Genomic DNA, 16,318 nt, shown 5'->3' with positions numbered 1-16,318 from the left:
TTGACTTGATCGAGTTTCTCCACCGTCTTCGTGGCTTTGCTGACTCGGAGGAAGGCCAACACAGATACCCTTATTTAGCCTACTGCTCCTCAATTGCTATTGCTGACTTCGATCCTGCCACTAGAGCCCGCGGTTGGTATGCTCAGGCTACTATCCTACTAAGTTCAGTGGGGATCGACATTGATCATCTTCCTCCCTACCAGTTCTCATTGGATGCCCCTGCTCATCTACTCCCTTCTCGACACGAGTTGAACGAGCATGTCAGACTTGACATTTACAGGAAGTATATCACATGGACTTGGGTGGATCCTCCAAGGGGACTACGTCCAAGGATGGCTTTCTACGCTGAGCACTTCTTAGTTATCCGAGATGGGATTATTGTACGCCCTGAGTATTTACATAGATACTGGACTCACGCCCTACGTATCTCCCTTGGCTCCTTTAGGGTGGGCTTGCACAAACTCCGAATTCAAGTCGATCACCATATTGCTAGAGAAGATCGGGTGTGTACACTTTGTACCTTAGCAGAGGCAGAATCTGAGATTCATTTTCTTTTCAGATGCCCCATATACTACGAGATTAGAGGGAGATTTTACTGTCTGTTTAGAGATTGCAGATCCCTCTCGAATTTTTTCAAGTACACCAATCAACGTTGCATTGCACTCTATCTACATGAGTCCTTACAGCTTCGTGACCATACTTTACAGCTTTCATTTCCCCGGAGTCAAACCCAAGCACAGCTTATTACGACCTTCTTCTTGCCCTTAACTCCAACTCGAGGTGTGAAGCGACCGTACAGTTTCCCTAACACAGACTGTTCTAGATCGGTGAGACCTCGTAGGGGACCTTTTTGCCAGCGACACTCCTCTTGTAGCACTCAGCTTCATCACAGGGCTTCTGGTAGCCGCACAGATCAGTCACTGTTGGACTTTTTCCCTGTGAAGACGAATACCTAATCTTTTCTGTGATGTTTCTTGCTTTCTTCTTCTTTTGTTGTGCTTGTTCTTTTTTGGACACTGTTTGGTGCTCCGTTTGTCTGCTTTTTCGTTGTTGTAAGCTTCTAGTCCCATAGACCCATGTTGTGGTCTTTTGTTGGACATTAATAAATTTATCTTATCTTAAAATCTTGTGAAGTTACAATTTCAAGTTAAAAAATGTTCAATTTTTGGCAATGACAATATTTGGACTATAACATTAGATTTATTATTAGAGTCGGTTGATAGTTGTGCCCATAATCATCCATGCATTTCTATTAAACTGCAACTCTTTGAGATCAAACATATCCATATGTTACATTCAAATTTTCATGTTAGGAAATGCAAAAGTGATGTTTCAAATATCTATCAATGTAAAGAAGGTTGGCATTTCTGATACAGATTAAAACCTTACATGTTCAAATATGTTTGATATCCAAGAATGGGATGCAGTAATGTTATCAAACTATTATTTGGAGTAGCAGTTGCGTACATCAAGACAAGAACTTATCCATTCATTCTATGAGGCATGTTCATCTTTAGATATCTACTTTTTTGCACGTATATCACTATATTCATTGATGTTTTTACTTTTTTTCACTATATCACTATTTTTAAACACCTTGCGAGCTTAGCAACACACTTAATCATTTTGTAACAATATCCACCTGAAAGGGTTTCACTAGAGGAAATTAGTGTTGAATCATTAAGATTACTCAATGACTACTTATTTCTGCATGCATCTCATCAACTTGAAACATCAATATTCACAATGAATCAGTAAAATGGTTTGTAAAACTAAAATTGCATCCAGATGAGGCTAAGATTCCTAACCTTTAAAGTCTATAGATCTTAGGCTGTCCACTATCTTCTAAAGACAAGATCTTAATGCTCACTTGTTGATTCCTTCATACCAACTCCTAGAGGATGCTTGGACCGTCATCTTAGCAGACTTTGTTGAAGGCACCTTAACACCCCAATTTAATGACCCACTGGGCTTAATATACCTTGTAAACATGATTTTCACCTTCTCTACCATTCTCTCTGATCATTCATAACTCTTACAAGAAAAACCTATTACATATATCAAAGGACTCATCCTTATTACTCTACTATTAAAAGGACTAAATCCATCCTTCATAAGAATACCGATACAATGAATAATAATTTATTATTGTTCTAATTTACTGATGACAATAAGATGCTTCTCTGAGTTCTTAAGACTTTTAATCAGACCCACAAATTAGTGGTTGTTGATTACAAACAATAAACAATGCATGCATAAAATAATTCATCATCAATACTATATCTTTTTCAACTTATACTATCCATTTCCAATTGAAACCGTGAATAAAGTTTTGATAAACTGTTGATAGTTGTTAATTAACTCACTTCATACTTGTGATCAGTCCTCAAACTCCATGAGATTCCTCCTACATTACCTATTACAAGGCTCAGACACCCTGTCCTTGTCCTTTTTGAAAATTTATTATCATATATTTTCCAAAAAATTGATAGTTAAACAATGAACCGTACCAGTCCAAACCAAGAAATTCATAAGTAAAAGTGAGTGGCAACCATTCTTTGCTTTATCAATCTATCTTAGAGATATCACTTGTTGTTTGAAATTCGTTGACATAATAATACCATTCTTTGTGCATTTCTAAGCCCTAGAACTGGCATTGGGAAGTAACCCACAAGCTACAGCAGTGAGGAGAAACTTGGAGCACCATCTCAAGTCATTCAAAGGATTATTGGAAGACATTATATCAAGTTTGAATGTTGTTTCAGTATGACTGATGAAATCTGTAAAAACACATACTGGAACATGAGTCTCATCTTATATTGAAGGTCAGATATCTCTATACTCGTTAATTGTAAATTTCTGCTCATGGAAAACAGGGGCATGGGTTTCAATCTAAGAAGTGTTCAAATAGTGCAAGTAATATTGGTTCATTCAAGACAGTTTAATGAATGTGAGGCTGTTTATAAAGTCTACTTTCATCATGATCTGCAATAAACATTAATTTACCAGAATTTGAGAACCTTAGTCTCCTTGCAAGCAAACTATTGTCAAAATTTCTCAGTGATAAATTAGTTGAAACTGAGGATCTTACAAATCTTTATGGTGTTTATGTGAACATGACCATCTAGGCCCATAGTCTTGGGTAACCCAGCATGAGATAACCAGTAAAGAATTGACTCCTAGCAGAAGTGACTTAAACATGGAATACTCCCAGTGAAAATCAGAATGCACAGAATCTACAACTTTGTATCCAGCCCAAATCTATAAGCTAAGAGATTTGTATTAGTTAATTTAAAGAATGAGGCATGGTAATACCACTCAAAGCCTAAAGGTAACGATCCACGAAAATAAAAGAAACTTTGCTAGCAGCTTGCTTGGTTTGAAATTATTTTATTTACATGAAATAATGCCCATATCAAGCATTAAAATAGGCAAATAACTTTCAAATAGGAATTTTCTTGAGATTTTTAGTAATTGTCAGATCTGACCACTTTTGTAGCTAGTTCTGATTATTTGGATATGTGCCCAGAGGCCAGAACTAATCCATCAACATATATATCTGTCTGGGTCTGCCACAGCAGATCTGATAAGTATCAAGCATATATTTGTATATGTGATGCAGCCACCCCCTATGCCGTATTTCCAATCATATATTCTCCTCTCTTTTCCAGTTTTCAGTGTTCACTTTATTCTTTGTAGTTTTCTAAAGGCTTTCTAAGTTCCTCCATTCAATTTTAAGCTGTTTGTGTATTTCTCAATTTTATTGGTTCTGATTTCTAACCTGGAAAGGAATTAGCAACTAGCTTAACATTACTATAAATATCTGAACCAGAACTCGATTGGGTCAGGGTAAATCCTCATGCATGGTAGAACGAGGTGAGACTATCAGGTGCACAGTAATGTGATTATTCCTAATAATTGATAGATTGTGTTAAGAGAATTTCTCCATGGCCAGGATTTAGTCTTTAAAAGAAAACATTGAGCATTTGCGCCCACTGACTTGGCAGCTCAAAACAAGAATACTAAATCATTTTATATGAAGCTATACAATATATTTTACCTACGTCCTTTACTCAAGTTAATGAATCGAAATAGTTTTTAAGTTACACAATGAATGGCGATAGTTTGAAGTCTAGCACCAAATGAAGAATGAAGAAATCGGGTTAAAAGATGCATGTTTCAAATGATCTCTGTCAATAGGCAAATGAAGCTTCACCTGATAAGTTTATAACATTTATAAACATCAAATTTTCACAGTTCATGCTGACTACTATAGTCACAAGTTCTTAGAACATATATATTTATCAGAAATAAGAGAATACATTTATATATTTGTCTTGTACGTGACTTCTACCTCATCCTCTTGAGGCTGAAGTATTGCCTCATTTAATACATGACAATAACTAAATTAATCTTTCAATGGATCCAATAAGGATTCCATTATTTAGAAACAGTTTTAACCCCCTATCTTATTGTTAGAACAAACTTAATTTGGAGGTTCCTATCAACCAAGACAAAAGCAAATATAAGAGCTCCTGCATGATACTCCCAAGGAACAAAAACTTGTTCATAAACTCCTGGCCATGAGATCCTCAATACTGACACCGTACTTGAATAGTTCAATAACTATCATCCATGTTGAATTATCAGGTGGGTTCCCTTTCTATTTGACCAAGTACTCCAAATGTTTTTTGCCTCTTGTTTTCATGACAACTTTTGTGTCCAAGATTAGCTCAAGTTTCTTTGTGTTGCTTTGAGCAACTGCTGCTCTCATTCGATGACTTGTTCTTCACTTGCTTTGAGGACCTAGCATGCTTGTTTCTCACCCTTATAAGGGTACAAATCTGCAACATTGAAGATGGGGGAAATCCAAATGCCCCTTGGAAGCTTTATCTCATATGCATTGCTAGAGAACCTCTATAGAATACTACGAGGGCTAATTTTCTTAGTTGAGTCTCCCTTGGAGCTCACTGTGCTTTCATCTTCATGGTTGTTCCACTATACTTGAATGGTTGTTCCCATGTAGAATACAACATTTACAGGTTTTGGTCCCACTATACTTGAATGGTTGTTCCCATGTAGAATACAACATTTACAAGTTAAAGTGATATCTTTTAGTTCATGGTTCAAACTGGTATGTGATAATCCGCTACTTTGCTATCGTGCGTTCATAAATACTAATGTTGACGTTTGAGCAAATCATCGCCATGATATCTTTATACCCCTGCATTCGAGTCCATTCATCTCTGAATTTCCAAATTCGACAACCATCCTCACTATTAATCACTATATTCAAGTGCCCGATTTTCTCCAGACCTGCGATAAGTACAGAACATCATCACATATAAATCATCGGAAAATTGACATGAACAATTAATAAATATGGTTCGTGGCTTCCTCCTAGAACAATTTTCTCCTATCATCGGATATGATCTCAGGCTCTCTTCATTCATGGAATGGGTGATGCATTCAGGCTTCCATAACTGGACTCCAACATCGCTGCTAAATACATTGAAGATGTCGGTGCTTGCAATGGTAGTTTCTCTGCTGTATTTGAGAGTTGATATTAACAAAGCTCTTGAAACATTTGAACATGGCTATCATACACATTATCACTGTTTCTTAAGATTCAGTCTCCAAGATTCACATTATAATTTCTTTTATACATTCTTATATGGTCTGCTGTAAATGCTTTCCAGCTTTCAGATTGTGGAATTCTATACCCTTGAATTGTGCTGCTGCAAGCAATACGTGTCAAAATATTATACTCTGTGTGAAGGTGTTGTGGAGCATATTCTGAACTAGATTTGTTTGTTAAACATTCTATGTCAAAACCTCCATTTTGCTGGAACGACTTTCATTACCCTTTAACAGCAACCTTCATGTACTGCTTCTTGTATTTCTTCACTCTCAATATATCATACCACTGCCTCATAACTGTCATTCCATCTTACAGCATCACTGTCATTTTGTATTGGAGCAATATCTTGATACAAATATAATAGTCTAGAGCTGCTCCTGACATGCTCTTAAATTAGTAAATGCTTTTCGTTAAAACAGATGATATGATCTCAACATTATAATGGATGTCTCTATCCCATGAATAGTCTCTTAAATAGCAAACCTTAAAATACAGTCAAAACATCCTTGAAACAGTGGAACATCTAAACATATCTCCATTACACTCAATGCATTTGAACATTCCTTGGCATTTGTTTGCATTGTATGTGATGTCTTTTGACTGATCACAAACCTTATATCACTGTCATTGTTGCACTCGGGAATCACTGCTCTGTTATTTATTTGCATGATGACCATCTCATTGCATTCTTTTGACTGTTATAGACCCCCTTACTGTCAAGAGAACTGTCTCATTGATTGAAATTATTGTCTCTGTATCATCCTTTCAACCATTGCTTTGTATCACTGTGCAATATCACTACTCCAATAGTGAATGCTACTGTCTTCAATGATCACATCACTGCCTTTCCTTTGTCTTGTCAATGAATGTATTTTCTTTTTGCTGTTACTGCTGTGCTCATGATAACAGTGTTTTTACTTCTCATTTTGTATGCTCACTGTCTGATAATTACTGCCCACTTGAAATTTTTGTATCCCTTGTGACAGTGATGATCTCTACTCTTCTAGATAAAAAATGGAGACAAGAATCTTGGGTGCCATCATACCCTGCTTCAACATGTGTACGGTTGAGCATGTTACACATCTTTCTAAGGTATTGAACACGAACCTCTGCAGTGAAATTCCAGATGGTTTATTTCTTGAGTGCATCCCATTTGATTCTCTCTCAGAATTGTTTTTTGATGTCACATCTTGCATTACTCTAGGATTGAAATTGTACTATTTTAGCTGGCATATGGCAGCCTTTAGTCGTGCATGCTAGTGAGCTTGTTTGTTAAACTATCCGATGGTATTTTACATCCTGTTTTCTAATACAAGGTAATGACCACCCTTGTTTTTTTTTCTGTTGTGGGATGTGGTTGCAATATATGAGCCAAACAAGTAGTTTGCTGATTATCTACTTCAGAATTTATCCATGAAAGGCCTCTGAGACTTCCAAACAAATTTGAGTTTTAATAGCATAAAATATTTGTCAATTGATGCACCATACAAAGTTATATTCAGTTTTCTGTATAACATACGGCTAAAGATAATAAGGGAGGCCTGAACTGCCAAATAGGTAAGCCTTTTTTGGTAAGTGGCCAAACACCTGGCAAGTCAAGGTAAGGCATTGTTATGGAAATGATTAAGGATGGACTGAACTTGTGTAACCATTTAGTGCATCATTTAACTTTCCAAGTGAATTGGGTATAAAATACCCCACTATTGTCTCTGAAATCCAAGAAAGAAATCCAAGCTATTCTCAAGATGATATTAGATCCTCTTGTTGTTGTTGTGGCACACCCCCATTTTTCATTCCCATTCGAAGATTCTTAGGCACCTGAGTTCACCCCAGTTTATTAAATATTTCATCAGATATCTCATGGTTGAGCATCCCTCATTATATTTTAGAACTTATATCTGTCCCCAAATAATGATGATGACTTTATTATGGCATATAACCATTCTTAAAGAGGGCTTCGTTTCTGTTAGGGTGCTTCAAGCCATATGTAAACAGAGCTGGGATGTGCAGCCATCTCCAAAATAGAAGTAATATTGACGTCTCTTGGAATGCTCTGGAGTTCCCAAAGTATCTTGGAATCGCTTGATCGCAAGCTTGGCTGCCCTGTTAGGTTAGGTGTGTGTTTAGTGTAGTTGTCTTTCCTTGCTTTCTTGCTTTCTGTGTGTTTGCTTTCTTTTGTGTCGGCTGCCTTGTTACCCCACCACCCAAATGCATAGCATCTCCCTATGCTATTTAAGACTCTGCAACCCAATGGACTAAGGCACTGATGTTTGCTATTTGGTGTTTTCTATAATAAAGGAAATAGGTAGCCTGTGGCTGTGTGTTTTTGCCGAACTTTTTGCTAAACCACAGATTGGCAGGTTCCTGCTTAGGCACTCACATGCCTAAGTCCCCAGGTCAGAGCCAGCTATTGCCATGATTTCAGTCTCCCTATATTTTTCGAACTCAAAAGATTAGGGTTGAGTCAATGTGATGTCATGTTTGTGTAGATTGCCCTTAGGGAACTTCTCTTCTCATCTATCCCTTTGTGTGCACCTAGGTGGGCATTCAAAAGCAATCTAATGCATTCGTTCATATGAGATGATTAGGAAAGGGAGGGTAAGTTTATGCATTTCCAAGATGAGAAGGAAGTTGTTCAGAGACCCTAATTCTATGATCAAGTATTTTATTGAAGACATGATACATCTGAAGGGAGAGATCACACTACGTTCAGAGCAGATGACAACTAAAAGCATCAAGATTGAAGCTCAGGAACAATGCACAGGTCATAGGAACACCATAGGAGCAAGAGAAATCAGATTGAATGCAGATGAGGCAGCAGAAGTATTCAGAAATGCTCAATCTGCTCAACAATGGCAAAATTCCCTAGTCAAAGGTGGCGAGAACAGAGATGGAAATCAGATTAATAATGCAGAATACATCTGGGGGTCCACATTACTGGTTGAAAAGTCAAATTGTCTTAAGAGATGGATTCTTAACCGTCAGATTAGTTCGAATCAATGCTTTTCGCAACGTCGCAGGCTATATTACAGATATGAAAGATAAGTGCGAAATAGCGAACAGTCCTCCATTGCATCCTCGCAAGTGGCAGAACAGTTAAACCTTTTCAACCTACGAAGATGTGAAAATGGCAGCAGTGGTTAAGTTAAACAATATCACTTCATCGCACATGGTCAGCAAAAGGTTCACTTTCAAGTTGTGAACCTGCAAAAAAGCTAACAGTTAACCTGATCATGACTTCGTAGATGAAATAAAGGTTAAGTCAAAGAAGGTGGCGAAGCTGCGACACAAGGAAACACATAAACATGGTGAATTCCTTTGTTCGCTAAGTGGTAGCATTTAAGCCATAACATGCCAAACTAGCCGCGACCTGGCAAATATGATTACTGAATGCTTAAATTTCTTCATTCGCTTGGTCGTGCGGTTTAAGTGAATGAGAAGTATTATGTCAGTGACTAAGCGAAAGCTATTAAAGGTATAGTGATCGCAAGTTCGCAGGTGATTAAAGATAACCCAAAGTCAACATGACAAAGCTGCGAAAGCCATTGATCACATGGTCGTAGGTGGCGAAAAGTAACCCAGAGTTAGGGCCGCGACGGAGCGAAAAGAAGGAATCGCTTGATCGCAAGCTTGGCCGCCAATTTAAGGATGACAAATGTGAAACAACAAAAGTCGGTGATTGCATGGTCACGAGCTGAATGATGAGTTAAGATTTTAAGTTGTGATCCAACGAAAATGGTAACAATTAACTCTAAACGGTTATCACAACATCACAGGCAATTAAAGTTAACCTGGACTTAAAGTGGCGAAGCTGCGAAAAGTAACCCAGGGCATTCAAATATTGAACAGTCGCATGGTCGCGAGGAGTAAAATTTAATTTTGAGTTGAAGTGGCGAAGTTGTGAAAAGTAAACCAAGATAGTGATCGCATGGTCGCAATGGATTAATCATAACCTGGGGTGAAGACTACGAAGGAGCGACAATAGGCATTCACATGTTCACAAGGGGTTAAATGAAAACTTGAGTTAACACAGCGAAACAACAAAAATCAATCGATTGCATCACCACATCGAAAGAAGGTATCATATGAATGACAGAGGGACCCACGAAGGAAGTCACAAAGGAGAAATAAAGAGGATTATTAGGTTTTGATCATGATTGTTGATAGGAGATTGGCGGTGGAGATTTAAACCTGCAATGACTGTTGGGATATGAAATACAACTTTTTGCGCCAAGATGAATGCTACAGATCAAAAAGGAATATGAACCATTTTTGAAGGTTTCTAATCATTTCTGCTTTCTTTCTCTGATGTATTGAATTGTAATCAATGACTATTGGATTTCTGAGTGATTCAAGTGCTCTGTTAATGTAAATGATGAATCTATAACTAGCCAAGAACCCTAAGAGGGGGCCTATATATGTAATTTTCTAAGTTAATAGAAAGGATCAGCAAGTTTCATGCATTTTCTCCCCTTGTAGCAGAGACTATTGAGGAAAATCGAGAGGTGTATGGAATGAAGGATTAAACTGATGTCTATAACTAGGTAATGTGATGTTATAATTCCACTTAGAACTAGCATGCCTAGGTTTCTTTCATTGTCTCCTTCGATTGAGCTAACATGCATGTAGATTAGTCTTTCTAGAATTGTACGACAAGTACTTGTGAAGCTATTAATATTTGGGCTAATCAAAGTATTAGTACAGTGTTAATAGTATGGTTAGTCAAAATGTTATCTTTTATACGTATTTCTGCTCTTTTCCAGAGCTGCATAACATCCTGCATTTGTGATGTGAAGTTAGGGTTGAAGTGTGCTGGGAGTTTGCCACTAGGTAACCTTGACTAGTCAAAGAGCCACGTAGGGCAATGGATGTTCTTCTTCCATTACATCTCCTTGCATCCCGTAGTCTTAGATGCATTTAGGAGTAGAGTTAGTGTTAAAGCTAAAACCTCGCCTAGGTTGCTTATGTCTATGAGTAATCCGGTTAGCCTCTTCCACTCTCAGGTTAAGAGCATACCCCTGGTTACCCTTTTGATCCCATAAAAACATCATTCCAAGTATATTTTACATATATGGGAGTTGTACACTTCAATTCAGAGGATTAGTGACATAGGAGTGCACTAATCCAATCTATTAGAGATAGCTTGTTTCTCATCACTTTGGGCATAAGGAGTCATTGTAAAACCAATATAAGGTGAGAGACAAACTATTTACCAATAGTTTTTGGTGACTCTGCTTGGAATCAAAGACCAGTGCTTGGTTTCTTATTCTCAGTAAATCTAAAGGTTCCTCCCCGAGAATGGAGGATGGCAACTCTCTGTAAGGGACCTGTATTTGCTGGTTTCGAAGGGTCCAGTTTGTATTCATGGCTATGGTGATAGCCCAACCTTGGCAATCTCATTTTGGCCCGCTTTCTCTTTCATCCTATACAGCCCTACCAGAAGGATCAAGAAGACACTTTCTTAAGTTTTCTTGAGCAAAGAATGAAGATCCTGAACAGCATATCAAAGCCTTGATTATTGCATGTGCAGTTCTTAGAGTTGTGGAAGAGAATGTATTTGTAAGGCTCTTTATTGAGTCTCTGATTGGCCCAGATGCTGCATGGTTTTAGTACTTGGAGGACAGGGTGCATCACAGGATGAAAGGTGTTAGAAGGAAGATTTCTTGCAAGGTTTAGACTAGCAGTAGATGTGTATTCATTGTTGTGTAGCTTCTTCCAAATCAGAAAAGGCAATGATGAAGGGATATGAGAGTTTATAGATCATTTTGATCGAATACTAGCTAAAACCCCTCAAGCTAATAAGCCCAACCCAACAAATCAAGTTTCAGTTTTAATCAAGACCATGCAACCAGAGGTGGGATACTATCTCAAGCATAGTAAGGTAAGTGACCTTGAAACTTCTAAACAAAGAAGCCATTGATATCGAAGATAATTTGTTATTATCAAGACGGATGAAAGAAGATAAAAGTAGTAAGGTCCCTCGTATAGAAAATGTTCAAAGCTTTGACTCTCAATTCAAAAAGCACCAAAGTTTATCTTGTGTGGTTGAGAACATGTATGTAACCATTTTTTATCATGAACATTTTCAAAATAAGAGTGTGAATACTAACTCTCACATAGCCAAAGTGTATCATTTTGCCTGTGAAGAGGATTCAAGCGAAGAGGAAGAAAGTCATGGCTACTACTACCTCAAACATCTCATGTTCTTCAGAGAATCTCGGCAAGCAAGACTACCTGGAAGAAAGTCATGGTTACTACTACCTCAAACATCTCATGTTCTTCAGAGAATCTCGGCAAGCAAGACTACCATTCTTGGTAAGGCTACTATTGAATTGGCTTTACCTTGACTCTGGATGCGCAAAATGTGAGGAAACAAAATGATGTTGCCAACAATCCCCTCCACGTCCCCAAGTCCCCAAAATGTCCCCAGAATTGGGGCAGGGGAAATAATGCCAAGGAAGTGTCCCCGGGTAACTTTTGGGCCTGAGGCATTCTTTACTCTTTTATTTGCTCATATGTTGGAAATGAGCCCTTATCCCAAAATTGACCAATCAAAAAAAAAAATTTGATCTACACTTGCAACTAACAAACAACATCTGCAATATCCTTAAAGAACGCAGATGAAGAAAAGTATGCCAATGGAAACAATAAAAATGCTTTAAGGTAATCTTTTGATATGTGGTCATAAAATGAACATGAGAGAAAATGTATGAAATTTTAAAATACATACCATGGAAAAATTCAACTACTTCTTTTGTGGCTTCAATTAATTGAAAAAGCCTCTTAAGTCACTTGCATAACTTACAAATACAAGAAGTTCTATTATACACGAGTAATGATTAGAAGAAGAAAGATACATGGTAACTGCAAATTTCATGTTTGGTCAATGCAAAAACACTATCTTGATAAAATACAAAGAATACCAAAACACAGCAAAAATACAATCATCTGTCTGAATCCATCTTTTTGGTGAAAACGTAGTCAATGTTGACTTTGTACTGGTCAAGTCTATCTATTTTCTCTATGCACAATTTCATTCTTTCTGTAGTGGCAGGCATTGCAGCAACATTAGCAGCAATCTTACTCTTAAGCAGTGCTATCTGTGCTGCAGTCTCTTGATCCACTTCTTGTTCCTCTCTAGCTGATGCCAGTGTCGTTCCTGTCCCTTGCATAACTTTTGATTCCTCTGCTGACATTTCAACAAAAAATTAAGTTCTTTAGAAACATAACTGAAAACAGATGGTGGATCTGATATTTTGACCTAATCTAGCAACTAACAAAAAACATCTGCAATATCCTTAGGGGAAATATTTAAATTTGTGCTCACAACAATAAGTATGAAGCTTTAAAAAATGTGAGCTTTAGAATTATGTAAATGTTTCCAAAGCCATGAATAAATTCACAGATACTCTGGTAGATATTTCATGTATTCAAGAAACTATCATGAACAAACATATTGCTCTAGATGTCAATACCTCAGACGAGCCTTAGATCTTATTGAATTGTGTCTACTATTGCCATCTACTTGAATTACCTACAAACTTTCTACCTTTTAAACAAGTGTCAGAGCCGTTCTGTCCGCAATATCAGAAAATGACACAGAAAGGTGCATGAAATTAGCTCAATCCAAAAAAATATGAAAGATTAAAAAGTACAAAATTGCCCAATTCAGATCTAAATGAGTGCAAAATGAAGATAAAATACCCATAACATTTGTGAGTTTACTTTAAAGTCTAGATAAATGTCAATTTGATCATATATGCACTGGTTACATCAACATACCATCAGTTTCTCCTTGGTAAAAAAAGGTTTCTTTGAGACTTTTCATCTAAGTTTAAAAATCTATTGTCACGTTAAACTCTTACGAAAAAACATAGTAATGAGTTGATTGATTACAAGCATGTGATTCTGAGATGTACACGAGAAGAAAGGGAATAGCATTGTAGTTGAAGATGTGCTCTATTACTTTCAACTTCAAGATGTAATACTTGCTTCAGTGCCTTCTCTGTTATCCAACTTCATTGGTAAAACTCCTTCAAGAATACAACAGTGACATTGCTACAATTAAGTCTCAGAAAACATTACAAAAGTCTGTTTTTGGTATAAAGTGAACTATGGTGAAATTGAAAAAATTTGCATGAAGAAATGGTAATATAAGTGACAATGCACAGAAAAGTTTGTTATCATTGGGCTTATAGTGACTGTTACCAATTTTAAAATTAAGTATAATCTCTAGCAAATGTGGTCATTATGGATGAACAAAAAAAAGTTACATGCAATACCACAAAAACAGAAGATTTGAAAAAACCTGATTAACAAAAAACAAGAATTTTCTGATTTTCAATTTTTCTCCCTTGGAAATTAATTTTTATGCCAAAATCAAAAGAAAAGTTGCATTTTTTATTTCCTTTGAAAACCCTTTTCTCTTACCTGAACAGATTACTGACAAATATTGGTTGACTTTAATTCATAACAAAAACCAAGAAAACATGTCAATGCATCAAAATTCTTCCTGCATGAGATGCCATTAAAATTTTAACAGAAACTCAAGCATAGACATCTGAATAACATGCATTAATAAAATCTTAAATGGGGTAAAATTACTACCATTTCTTCTACCCAACAATCAGGGTATTCTGATGTTCAGAAAAAATGAGGAAATGGCTCCAAGGAACCTTTCAAAAAAAAAATTCAGATGATGAGCTTCCAGACAAGAGGCTTTATGGAGAGATTGCATGCCCATTTGTTAGCTTCTCAATGGCATTGTACACAGAAGATCCCCGAGATATAAAGGCTTGGTCCACTGATAGATGATTTTGATGGGATTTCAATCTTTCCGGCAGTTGAAACTTAATGAAATTGAAAAGAGAAAAATTAATAGCTGCAATGCTCCCTGGAAAGATTAGTCTGGAACCAAGTAGCATGGTGGCCTTTTGAGAATGATAGAGGTGGACAATAGGATAACAAAAGTTGTGTTAGACCCTGTGGAAGTTACTAAGAATTGAAATCGTCTTAATTCATGGGCAGCATTGACTGTATGCCCTGATAAATGACTTACCAAGGAAGAGATTTTGGAATAAATGCATATCGAATGGGATATGGAGGCTAATTTTCCTGTCATTCGGAGGAGTTTTTAATTCTGCTCTATGGAATGAGCCCAAGTGGTAAAAACAAATGGCCCTACGAAGCAGAGGCTCAAGTTGAAACCCCCTAGGACATGGTTAAGACTTAAAAGTTTGTAATTACGTAAAATACGTAACCCAACAAGCAGGGTTATTTAATAGAATGAGCTCAACTACTGAAAGAAAATGTGATTTCAAAGAAAAGGGCTTCGTATGGGGACTGTACCCAATGAGTAAAGCCAAAACAAGTCTCCGATAAGTTAACCAAAGACTACCCAGAAACGCAAAGTTACAAAATGTTAGAACAATGGTTTTTCCTTGACTGTCCTAACCAAGCCGAAGTATACCCAAAAGAAGAAATTTATCAAATCTCTTAGAAAATCAAAAAAATGGCAGTAATATAGTGAAAACAAGAACGAACAATGAAAAGTACCTTACCGGAAGAAGAGGGTTTATCTTTTGGAAGTTTAGGTCTCATCGTTAGCAATAATGCCTCCATCTTATCTCTGAACACCAGCTTCATTGTCCTTCTGAGTTCAATAACCTTCTCAGCAAGCTCATTGACCTCTGCTTCCAGTTGATCCACCTCTTTTTCCTCCTCCATCTCGATTTCAAACGCTTTGTCTCCGTTGGGATTTACAGCTGCCTCCGAGGAAGACATTGATTAACTAGCTTTTAATACACCAAGAGACATAACCCAACTAGAGCACGAGTTTAAAAGCCCATGTACATTCAATTTTCTTGCGTAGATAAACATGCAGAATCAGCAACACGAGTAACCTATTTCCATCTTTCCTTCTCTTCCTCTCAGACTGTCCTTATTTATTCAAGAAAACAGACAGAGATCGGCACTTTCATTGCGACTGAGGATCCCACCAGGGCTTACGACGTTGCCGCTATTTGTTTAAAAAGTCCGAGCGCCCAAATTAATCTCTCTTATTGATCATCCTTTGTCCTCGGGGCTCTTCTTTTGGCTCTCTCGCGTGTCCCTCAATCATCCAATCCGCACGGATTCTTGACCATTTGCAATGGAACAGAAAGAGGCTTCAGAGGCCGAATATTTTGCATTGGGGCAATTTTTTACTCTTTTTCACGATATCAAGGGAAAGGGAAACATGGCTTTCCACAGCGGGGAAAGATCAAAAAGACTATTTTTGCCTCTGTTTTACAGTCAGGAACCCCTAACGTTCTTGAATCGATTTGGGGAAATTGAGGTCTTGGTGTTTTGATGCTGCCGCCTCTTCCAGTTTTTTTTTAAATGAATTATGGTTGAAAAATTCTGATTTTTTGATTGGACATTTTACGAATCGAAAAAGCTAAAAATAAGGATTTAAAATTTCTTAAAACTGTCGGAATGTATTTAATATTTTTTTAAAAGCTTTAGCAACGTCCCAGCTTCGTAATATTGGAATGTATTTAATATTTTCCCCAAGTTCGTAATATCTAGTGTTAATGCGGGAGCTGATAATATAATGAATTTTACAAGCTTTGTGATGGTAATAATATTTTCCCCAAGTTCCTAATTAAAATTCAGGTATTCATTATTTTAAAATAC

The 16,318-nt window shown here is 37.1% G+C and overlaps 1 protein-coding gene across 3 annotated transcripts; it reads right to left on the bottom strand.

Annotated features, from left to right (window-relative positions):
- Positions 1–12,373: 12,373 nt before the first annotated feature.
- On the bottom strand, positions 12,374–16,088 carry LOC149536398 (uncharacterized). Of its 3 annotated transcripts, XM_089805459.1 has the most exons (3): positions 15,544–16,088; positions 15,202–15,405; positions 12,374–12,830 (listed from the first exon to the last, which is right to left on the bottom strand). In XM_089805459.1, exons 1-3 carry the CDS (start codon positions 15,551–15,553, stop codon positions 12,586–12,588), a joined length of 459 nt encoding a protein of 152 aa, XP_089661585.1. In that variant the 5' UTR covers positions 15,554–16,088; the 3' UTR covers positions 12,374–12,585. The 3 variants fall into 3 exon arrangements, with proteins under 3 accessions (XP_089661585.1, XP_089661583.1, XP_089661584.1); XM_089805457.1 differs by having other exon boundaries at positions 15,202–16,069; XM_089805458.1 differs by having other exon boundaries at positions 12,374–12,827; positions 15,202–16,034.
- Positions 16,089–16,318: the final 230 nt, after the last annotated feature.

This window comes from Cupressus sempervirens, chromosome 10, assembly GCF_028749045.1.
Source record: "Cupressus sempervirens isolate cs-2001-9-10 chromosome 10, ASM2874904v1, whole genome shotgun sequence".
Classification (NCBI taxonomy): Eukaryota; Viridiplantae; Streptophyta; class Pinopsida; order Cupressales; family Cupressaceae; genus Cupressus; species Cupressus sempervirens.
Note: the sequence above shows the minus strand (reverse complement) of the source record. Positions and strands in the feature narration are given on the sequence as shown.